Genomic DNA, 10920 nt, shown 5'->3' with positions numbered 1-10920 from the left:
TTTAATTTGAAGCAATGTAGGTGGTTCTTCACAGTCAGGACAGTGAGGTTGTGGAATGCACTGCTGGGTGATGTGATGGCTGATTCAGTTAATGCCTTTAAGTGTGGCTTGGATGATGTTTTGGACAGGATTTAAAAAGAAAACCAAAGGGGAGAGTAAGCCTGACTTATATAGAAGTTTGGGGGGAATTAAGTGTTAAGCTATCTTGGTGTTACTGGTCCTTTAAAAAGGTTTAGGGGCAATGATACTCTCCTTAAATAGAAGTCCCTCTCATGTTATCCCATGTTCTATTACATGACTGGCGCTCCACATTTTCCGTCAGCTCATGAAACACCAAGGCAACCGTTTCAATACAATTTATTGTTCCCAAGTTGTCCATTACATTATTCTCCATTAAGGGAGACTTTCAGTGCCTGGCAGAAAAGCAAAGCTGTTTATGGTTAATGAATATAATATTATTTTAGCTGTGTCAGTATGTCTTGCCTTTCATTTTTATCTTGCCATTGTTGCACCGTAATTGTGCGAGAGTAATGGTAAAAAAAGCCCAGCTCCAACAACAATCTTGTAGCTGCATTTGGGTGTCTAAATATTGACAGCTGACATTAATTCCCCACAGAAATTCAGAGGCAGTCATCCCTTCAATCCCTACAAACATCCAGCGACACAATGAACTGCTCCAAAACCTGAGGTAGAGGTTGCAACCTGTACTAAACCTACAATACAAGTTGACAACCCTGGGAATTTAGTTGCAGGTCCTGTCAAGAGTCCGCAGCCTGCCACTAGAACCAGCGCCGATCCGCGCCTTTATGCCGCCTGAGGTGGCCTTCCGTAAGGAGGGGGTCGGGGCGCTGCACGACGCTAGTGCAGAGAGCGCAATTGCGCTCTCTGCACTAGAAGAGCCGAATTTCCGGGTTGAAAACCGGAAATTCGGCTCTTAGTTACCAGGAGCGGCATTTTTGCCGCCACTGGTGACCAGGGGGGCGCTGCCGCCTGAGGCGAGTATCTCAACTCGCCTCATTGGTGGAGCGCCCCTGACTAGAACCCATTACCACTTTCCCATGTTTGAATTTGCCGTTCACGAATAGGTAAGCCGCAGTGGAGCGGTCACATGGCATACCTCCCAACATTTTGGAAGTAAAAAGAGGGGCAAAAAATGTTTTTCCGCACGTAGCGCAGCAATTTTTTGACCACACCCCTTTCTGTGGCCACACCCCCTAATTACCATGTTTGTTTTACAAAATTTGGCAGATTATGAAATTTTTAAAACATTTCTCCTTATCTAAACTGTGTTTTTGTGTCTCAAAATTGTTACAAAGTATCTTATTTGCACCTGTTATCTGTTCTGTGCTCTCTGCTAAAAGCCAATTAAGTGAGAAACTTTGTTTCTTTTTCCGGCTGTTCAGTGCAGAGAAAAGAGGGACTTTCCAGTACAAATGAGGGACTGCGGGTTGAGCTGTCAAAAGAGGGACTGTCCCTCCAAAAAAGGGACAGTTGGGAGGTATGACATGGTAGGATCACATGACCGTGACGTCAGGTCCTTTCCTAGGATAGGAACTAGCCGCTACCAATGAAACATTGCCTCATTCCTCAAGAATATACATGTAGGGAACGTTATTCATGTCATATATTTATATCAGCTTTTATTGATTGGTTACTATGTACTTCAGCATTGACTAAAACTTTGAGATTGTTGTCTATGAATGCTCGGGTTTTTGCCCTCAGTAATGATGGTGAATGTGTGACGTCGCGCAGGACTGCGTCCCTTGCATCTTTCCGGCTGGCTTTCAATTGGGCCACAGGTTGCACATGATGTGACAGTTCTCCAATCACAGTACGAGTCCGCCGCTGGTTTGAAGTAGAAGGCGCGTTGGTACTGCCAGAACCTGAACGGACCCGATTCAGTATTGAGAAGTGGTTTCGATGGCGGGTCAGTTAACACGTGAAGGGATTACCCTGAAGGGCAGCGCTGAAATCGTATCAGAGTTTTTCTGTAAGTGAGTGAGGCGGGAAGTGAACGCTTGATTGTAATGGCCAGAGTAAATAACAGAGCCTTGGGCATGGCTGAAGTGTGGACATATCTAGAGAAACCTTTATTATATACCGACGTACAGTTTTTAAGGATCTGTATTCCTATTCCTTTATACGTAAAGACGACTCATTATGAATTGTTGCGCTAATCTGACGCACACTAGTCTGTATTATGACGCACACTGGTCTGTATTATGACGCACACTAGTCTGTATTATGACGCACACTAGTCTGTATTATGACGCACACTAGTCTGTATTATGACGCACACTAGTCTGTAATGCGTCATCTGCTACTACTTTTCTTTATTCTGGAGAGTGTCTGTTTATTTAACCTGCGAACAAATGCTACAAGCTCATTCATAATTGTTATGTCTTCCTGGGGTCAACTTCATTCAATTGCTGCTTGTCCTCATATTAAAAACTTCCATTCTGCCTCTTTGCATTGCAACAAAGTATCTAAGAACTAAACCCCAACATTCTGTTTATCATAACAAGCCTGAACTGGGATACAAAATAGTCTTTCTCAAGTAGACAAAGGCCCAAAGAGCCCCACCAGCCCAATCAATAGTCACGTCTATGGCATCTTAGAGCAGCCATTGTGCTTGGGCACTCCCTGCACCCACCCTGCTCACTGTAGTCTTTGGCCAGCCAGGGAATTGTAAACCAGATCAGGAAAAGACTGACTTCCAGTATGTATACTCCTGTTCCCAAAGATGGCGGCCACCAATCCTGGTGCACGACTTTGTAGTTGGTGCACAGGTAGTGGTGTGACCAGGACTTTGTAGATGTGGCAAGTAATGTAGTTGGGGCCCCTTGTTTGTTGGAACAGTTAAAAACAAAGCATGGGGTTTAAATCTCCTTTTAAAGGAGTACTAAACCCCCCCGTTAATCAAAAATCCCCATCCCCTTCCGTCCATTGGCCCTCCCCCCTCACTGCTTTCTCCCTCATGTGGAAACTCAGTGGAAAAAGTATCCCTGTCATGTACCTTGGCATATTCATGCAGAGTAGCGCAGTGGAGCTCTCCGGCGCCATCTTCTGTATCTTCTGGTTCCTCATGGAAGTGATCGCCGGCATGGAGCTTTTTCGCACATGCGCAGTTGGGACCTTGCATATGCGCAGAAAGATACAGAAGATGCAGTTTTAGTACTGTAGGGGACCAGATTAAACCACCAATAAAGACAGAAAATTGGCAAAGCCAGGTAGCATAGTTGAAAAGTCTAATGGTCATCATTTCTATACAATCTAAATACAAACATGTATATATCACAATATTGACTTCGTACAAAAAAGTTGGATAGAACTGGCTTACCTTTTTCTTTTTTTGATATCATGCATTGTATCTTATGGCAGTCTACCCATCTAAATCCATCTTAAAAACATACATGTGAGTAAGCAAAAGGTAGTTGTATCCATTACATTGGATACAATTTTAAGAAGATATTTATTTTCTATTTGATAATAAAACAATACCTTGTACTTGATCTTTACTAAGCTGTATAAATCCTTATTGGTGGCAAAATAATCCAATAGGTGTTTTTCAGCAGAAAGGAAAGGCTTTTAGTACATATCTCCTTATCTAATAGAAGGCCACAGCATGTACCTGATCGCTAACATTACTTCTCCAAATCATATTTTTCTCTTCACTGTGCCAACATTTTCTTTGCGGCATCCGGTAACTAAATGTCCATGTGCCAAAACCCTTCAAGTCTAAAAAGCTTGTGCGCTATTACAACTTGATCTCTGCAATACAGCCAAAATAATGGAGGCAGAAGGAAACACACACCGATCATCAAAGACTCATACTAAATTGTTAGATGCAGGCGACTGTAGTATACAATCCCTGCTTGGTTTACGTTTTGCCATAGCAACTGTGTAGTTTAGTTGCTATTGGTGTACACATAGTGGAGGGAGGGCTTTGTAGAATTGTTGTGGGTGAGCGTCCCTTTACATTCTCTTAGTGAGCTGAACAACTGCACAGAATCGTTGGTCTTGGTGCAGGAGTGGAGAATTCTGGGAATTTCTACCCAGGACTCTGTGTTTTTTTTCATACTATAATGCTTGTGATCAGACATACGGCATAAGAAAGAGTAGACTTACAAGAAAGTTTGACACCACTGGAGGTACGCCTTTCAACGAAGATGTATTCATTACTGCCCTTTACGGTATGGTGATCCACATTAAAGAAAAAAAAAAAGAAATCCCTGAAAAGCAATGGTCCTATAAGATAACCGATACCTGAAATCTGAAAGTGATCAATACTGTACATAATCTGATATAAAGGATCGGTTTAGATCAAATGCTAACACTTTTTTTTTTTCCTCCACAGATTGTGGCATCAATAGCATTTTATATCAGCGTGGGATTTATCCATCAGAAACATTCACGCGTGTTCAGAAGTATGGGCTCACGCTGCTAGTCTCTACAGACCCAGCACTGAAAGAGTATTTAAACAAAGTTACAGATCAGCTGAAAGGTACAGTACATGATACCATCTCTTTTAGTCTTCTCTAGGCTTTTGTTCTTGAATTGTTGTAGCTTTGTCTGGGTACATGTCCAGTTTCTCATTCATTTTCATTTAGATATGATAATGTCCAGGCTATATATGAAAAGATATGGCATGTGTTGACTGGGCCATGTTCTACTTCAACACAAATTATGTCAGTGTTATGTGCTCTGTATATTAATAAAACTGTAATTGATGGGTGCAAGGGAATTTGTGATCATCAGCCATTCCGATTTTCACCCTGCCCAAAAGACATAAATTTTTACCAGGCAGTTGCTTTACTTTTAACCTGATCAATATTGCGTAATTTTTGTTAAAGCTGCTATGTGATACTAAACTTTCTGAGTAGAAGTTTAGTAGAGGTAATAAGCCTGACAGGTTTTTTTTTTTTGTGTTTTAATTCAAACAAGAATGCATTTCCAGTGCAAGTTTTTTTTTTTTTTGGGGGGGGGGGAGGCTTACTTTGAAAATATGATTCCCTTTTAAAATTCAAAAGACTTAAATGTGAATTGCTTAATATTAAAGCATATTTTGCTTGTGATAAAAATTGTTTGGTTTTATTCACACTGTAGAATGGTTGTACAAATGCCAAGTACAGAAGCTTGTGGTTGTGATCACAAGTATTGACAGCAGCGACATTCTTGAACGTTGGCAATTTGACATAGAGTGTGACAAAACTGTGAAAGATGGGTAAGTCCCCCCCCCCCTTGTACCAAGATTAACATTGTCCATTACTTATACATTTTAATATTTGTTAACAAGTTCTGCAAAGCAATACTATCCAATAATCCAAAATACTTTAGAGCGGTATATGCCATTGTACATGGGAAGGGCACAGGTTGCCTTTAAAGGAGAACTAAAGCTTAACTAAAGAAGTAGCTAGAAATGTACATTATGTTTTGTACCAGCCCAAGGCAACCACAGCCCTTTAGCAGTAGGTAGTAGTTTAGCAAATCCATGTTTCCAAAGATGCCCCAGTAGCTCCCCATCTTCTTTTCTGATGATTCACTGCACATGCTCTGTGCTGCTGTCACTTACTGAGCTTAGGGACCCACTCACAATATACAGTACACATAGAATATAAATGTCACAATATAAGGCTGACTAGTAATTTAATACAGATAATTACTACATGGCAGCACAGAAACCAGTGTAACTAGCATCAGAATTTAATACTCTGCCCTGTAGCATCAGTTTATATTACAGACAAACCTCATTTTCTGCTTGATAATTTGTGACAACCCCTAAGCTTAGCTTCTCAACAGCTGCTCAGAGCCCACTGAGCATGTGAGTGTCACAGACACTTTCCAAGATGGTGACCCCCTGTGACAAGTTTGAAGCCCTGGATCATTGCTGCTATTGAAAAGCTGAAACTTTAGGCTGGTGCAATTAGTTCAGTATATAAAATATGACATTTTTAGCCATATTTATTTTTAGGGTTTAGTTCTCCTAAAGCACATACCACTTGGGGGCAGGTTTACTTAGGTTCGAATGGGAAATTCAAGTTTTCGAGTTTGTTTTTTGGTCAAAACTCACAATTTCCAGTTTAAAACCACCAACTCGAATTCGAAATTCGAATCTGAGATTTATCATCCCCTACCCTGAAAGTAACTCGAATCGGATAGGTCCCCACCTATAACCTTCATGTAGAAGTTAATGGCAGAGGTCCGCTGACCTATTTGAGAAAGTTAATAGCCTTCCTGACATTCAAGTTTTTTTTTTTTTTGAGAAAAACTATATTTGAATTACGTTCGATACGAGTTTTCGGGTCAGCATCATTCGTTTTTCCTTTAAGATACTATTCTAGTTTTGAGGTCATTAGAGTTTATTTGTGGTATAAAAAAAAAAAAAAAACCCTTACCACTCGACCTTTGATAATTGACCTGCTTAGGGCTGAACTCCACGAGCGTTGTCCATCAGATTGTGTTGGAATGACAACGCAAGTGACAAATGTAGTGGCACGCGTCAAAATATAATGGGACTGAACGAAAAATCACAGGTATGAACTACACATAATAAGACTGCAGCTTGCTGCGTTCATATACAACATTCACATACAATCATCGTGTCGGATGGAATATAGTTTATACCTGTGATTTTTCATTCAGTCCCATTATATTTTGACGCGTGCCACTACATACGGTTTGCTGCCTGCATTTTGTCATTCTGACATGATCCAACAGAAAACGATCGTGGGGTTCAACCCTTGGGTAGTTAGGAGGAGGCATTGCACAGATAACAAAGGCTAAGAAAGACATCATTGTATTGTAACCTAAATTATGAAACCCTAAATCAATAAAAAGATATTCAATGACAAAGGAAACCAATACAGACACAATATATAAAATTACTTAGGATTAACTGAATCTTAATTAGGAAAGAAGAGACTTAATACAACTTTGAACCTCCCTATACAGGTATGGGGCCTCTTATCCAGAATGTTTGGGACCTGGGGTTTTCCAGATAATGGATCTTTCCGTAATTTGGATCTTTATATCTTACGTCTACTAGAAAATCGTGTAAACATTTAAAAAAACAAAAAACAATAGCTTGCTTCCAATAAAGATTAATTATATCTTAGTTTGGATCAAGTACAAGGTACTGTTTTATTATTACCTAGAAAAAGGAAATCATTTTTAAAAATTTGGATAAAATGGAGTCTGTGTGAGACAGCGTATCTAATTAAGTCTAATTAAATATACCATTTTTTTCTGACTTTAGCATTGTTCGCGAAAAGTCACAGAAGGTTATTCAAGAAGAAATTCGATCGGTTATAAGGCAGATAACTGCTACTGTAACTTTCCTTCCTTTGCTGGAAACAGCATGTGAGTATATTTTGTCTTTCCTAAAAGTCATTTTTGCACCTCTACACTCTAAGGGGCAGATTTACTAAAGAGCGAAGTGAGCAAAGCTGGCGACGATCTGGCAGCGTTACCGCTTTCAGGCACTTTTAGTGGAAAAAGTTTCCCAAAAAAATTCTGGCGTGTTTTCCTTTTTTCAGAATTATAGCCTGCAAAAGTGCTTGAAAATGTTTTTGGGTAACCGGGTTCCACTCTACATTTTCTAACATAAGGAACATTAATTATACTCTGGGCTCATGTGTAGGGCATTATAACAACTCTATTGTCTTTATTAAGGCTCCCTGGACTTGTGTAATGTAATGTATTTGCTGCAACATATCCGTCCATTCAACTTTATAATTTCCCGCCGTATGCAAATTAGCCTGAGCGAGGACATCTAACGAAGTTTCGCTAGGCATAATTGAACGCTAGTGCATCTTCGCTTTGATTGCCGAAGTAATGCTAGAGAAAATTCGCCAGCGCTCGGTGCCCTGGACGCAACTTCACATTTTAGTAAATTACTGCTGTCTGAGCGAATTTTTGCCCAGCAAATTGTTGTTGAATTTTCGCCGCTTAGTAAATTTACCCCTAAATTTGTTGAGAACATTATTTATAGCTCTGATTTTTCTTTTTTTTTCTTTGAGCAATGTCTATAGTGCACCGGTTTAACATTTTTTTCTAACTGCCCATTTTTTGTGTAAACTGTTTTTAGCCTTTAATCTATAATACTTTTCATCATAAGGGTTTTGAGTATTTTTTAAAGCAAGAATAACATATGTAATAGTAAAACAAAAAGTACTTTAAAAAGGGAAAAAAATAGTTACTTATTGAGAATGAATTTTAAGTAGAAATATTTTAATATTTGCCTTTCACCTTAGGTGCCTTTGACCTGCTGATATATACAGATAAAGATTTGGAGGTACCTGAGAAATGGGAGGAATCTGGTCCTCAGTTTGTGTCCAACTCTGAAGAGGTCCGTCTGCGTTCATTCACAACAACCATCCACAAAGTAAATAGTATGGTGGCGTACAAAAAGATAGACACTTTCTAAGAACCCGGGATCTTATTTTTATAGTAATCCTAAATGTAAGATCAGTTGTATAGTGTCATACAGATTGTTTTATGAAATCTGTCCCCAGATTGTTGATTTCATACGTTAACAAAAAAGGATCAAATTACTGACAAGGATGTATCGTATAGTATTGCTTCATACTGTGTACATATAAAGCAATCAACTACAAAGGATGGGGTGACTGGGGTCAAACCTCAATATATAATGTATATTATGTGTAATTTAGTATGACTGTTATCTTAATAGTCACCCAAGTTCTTAAATCCTGTTTCTTTTGCTGTGAGGTTTAATAACCCCCCAGCTATGATTTTGTTCATAAGACTTGCAACACAATTTTAGGGCTCTGTGTGCTTTTTAGGTTGTGCTATGTTAACAATGAAATGATGTATTTAAATGTTACTACGATGTGGGCTGAGGTTTTATGTACCTTGTTTAGAAGCCAGGGTTTTAAGATAAACTCTGCTTACAGATAGAATATATTTCTCTTTTAATGCCTTTATTCTGCTCAGCTTCCTGAAGCTTACTATAAATGTCCATTTTCAAAGTGATACAACCCTTTGAAGCATATTGACCTTACTCAAAGAATTTAGGCACCTTAAGCATCCAACAATTCATCTTGAGAAAATGTGTATATTCTTATGCAAGCATAATTATCTATAAGCAGGATATGTGAAGATTTTAGGTGTGTACATTCAACAATTGAAAATGTCTGTTTCATTTTTGTGTTGTATCACTGTCAACTTGTCTGTTTCTATTCCTCTTATAAAATAAAGTACTCTTGAATATTAGCCTGTATCCCTCATTTTTGCTTTCGAGAATGCTGGCAATCTACTGCTGGAGATCCTTTAAATAGGTACCAAGGAATTGTGGTTTACAGAGTATATAACTGCATGTCTGAGCACATATCCCCCCGCCCCGCCAGATTCGCTAAGAGAGAGAACACGTTTACAGCCAGGCATCAAGAGTGAGTTTGTCATTTCATCCATATACTTTTGTACAGTACACAGTGAAACAAAACAACGTTCCTCTAGGACCATGGTGCTACACACAACATAGATGTACCGAACAACAGACAAAAATATGCAACTCCTGCAAGACAGGACAGCAAAGTTCAGGGACAGGACACAACAGTGCACATTCAGCAGATGTAATATGTTAAGTAAATAATGCTAAACGTCAGACATGATTGGTGTATCATTGTGATATGACCGTAATAAGAGCATGATAAAGAACACAAAGTGCAGATGTGTTCATAGAGAACAATTGTATTCAATGGCTATTTATTTATACAATGGCTTACAGTGGCTGTGTAACGTTGTGGTATATAGTAAGGTCAGATGGAGTGTGTGTGAGAGAGATCTGTCTGAGTATTCAGGAGCCTTATGGCTTGGGGGAAGAAACTGTTACACAGTCCGGTAGTGAGGGCCCTAATGCTTTGGTACCTTTTTCAAGATGGCAGGAGTGTGAACAAATTTAGTGTGAGGGGTGTGTTGGATCAGCCACAATTCTGGTGGCTTTATGGATGCAGCGAGTGGTGTAAATGTCTGTTGGAAGGAAGAGAGACACCTATGATCTCTGCTGTCTTCACTATCCTCTGTAGGGTCTTGCGCTCCATGACAGTGCAGTTCCCAGCCCAGACAGTGATACAGCTGATCAGGATGCTCTCGATATTCCCTCTGTAGAAGGTTTTATACGAATGGTGGGAGATGGTATTTCCTAGAGGCGCTGTTGGGCTTTCTTGGCTAAGTAACCGGTGTTGTTGGACCAGGTGAGGTTTTCCGCCAGGTGGACACCAAGGAATTTGGTGCTTTTGACAATCTCCACATTAGAGCCATACAGTGGCAGGTGGTCACTCCTAGTCGACAACCATCTCCTTTTTTTTGTCTACATTGAGAGACCGGTTGTTGGCTCTGCACCTCCCCTCTGTATGGTGACTCGTCATTATTGCTGAAGTGACCCACCACGGTCGTGTCACCAGCGAACTTTATGATGTGATTTGTGCTGTGCGTGGCTGCACAGTCATGCGTCAGCAGAGTGAACAGTACAGGACTAAGCACACAGCCTTGAGGGGCTCCGGTGTTCAGTGTGGTAGTTCTGGAGATGATGTTTCAGTCCAAGCAGGCTCAGCTTTTCTATCAGATGCTGAAGAATGATAGTGTTGAATGCTGAACTGAAGTCTATGAACAGCATTCGAATGTAGGTGTCTTTTTTTTTTTTTTTTTTTTTTTTTGTCCAGATGAGAGAGCCAGATGAAGGGTGGTGGCTATTGCATCGTCTGAGCGATTTTGACGGTATGCGAACTGTAGGTGGTCCAGTGCTGGTGGCAGCAGGGTTTTGATGCGTTTCTTGACAAGCTTTTCAAAACACTTCATGATGATGGTGTGAGTGCCACAGGATGGTAGTCGTTGAGGCAGGACAATGGTGGTGGTTTTGAAGCAACTCAAGGGATGAAAACATAATTATGCCTCTTTATA

At 40.0% G+C, this 10920-nt stretch overlaps 1 protein-coding gene across 1 annotated transcript; it reads left to right on the top strand.

The window, feature by feature from the left end:
• The first annotated feature begins 1894 nt into the window (after window positions 1-1894).
• mad2l1.L (mitotic arrest deficient 2 like 1 L homeolog) lies at window positions 1895-9234 on the top strand. Its single transcript, NM_001091282.1, is given in 5 exon segments — window positions 1895-1990; window positions 4358-4504; window positions 5107-5224; window positions 7256-7359; window positions 8253-9234. Coding segments are annotated over 5 exon segments (612 nt in total). The 5' UTR covers window positions 1895-1920; the 3' UTR covers window positions 8426-9234.
• Window positions 9235-10920: the final 1686 nt, after the last annotated feature.

This window comes from Xenopus laevis, chromosome 1L, assembly GCF_017654675.1.
Source record: "Xenopus laevis strain J_2021 chromosome 1L, Xenopus_laevis_v10.1, whole genome shotgun sequence".
In the NCBI taxonomy this organism is placed as follows: Eukaryota; Metazoa; Chordata; class Amphibia; order Anura; family Pipidae; genus Xenopus; species Xenopus laevis.
The sequence above is the reverse complement of the archived record's forward strand: the minus strand, read 5'-3'. Positions and strand labels throughout refer to the sequence as shown.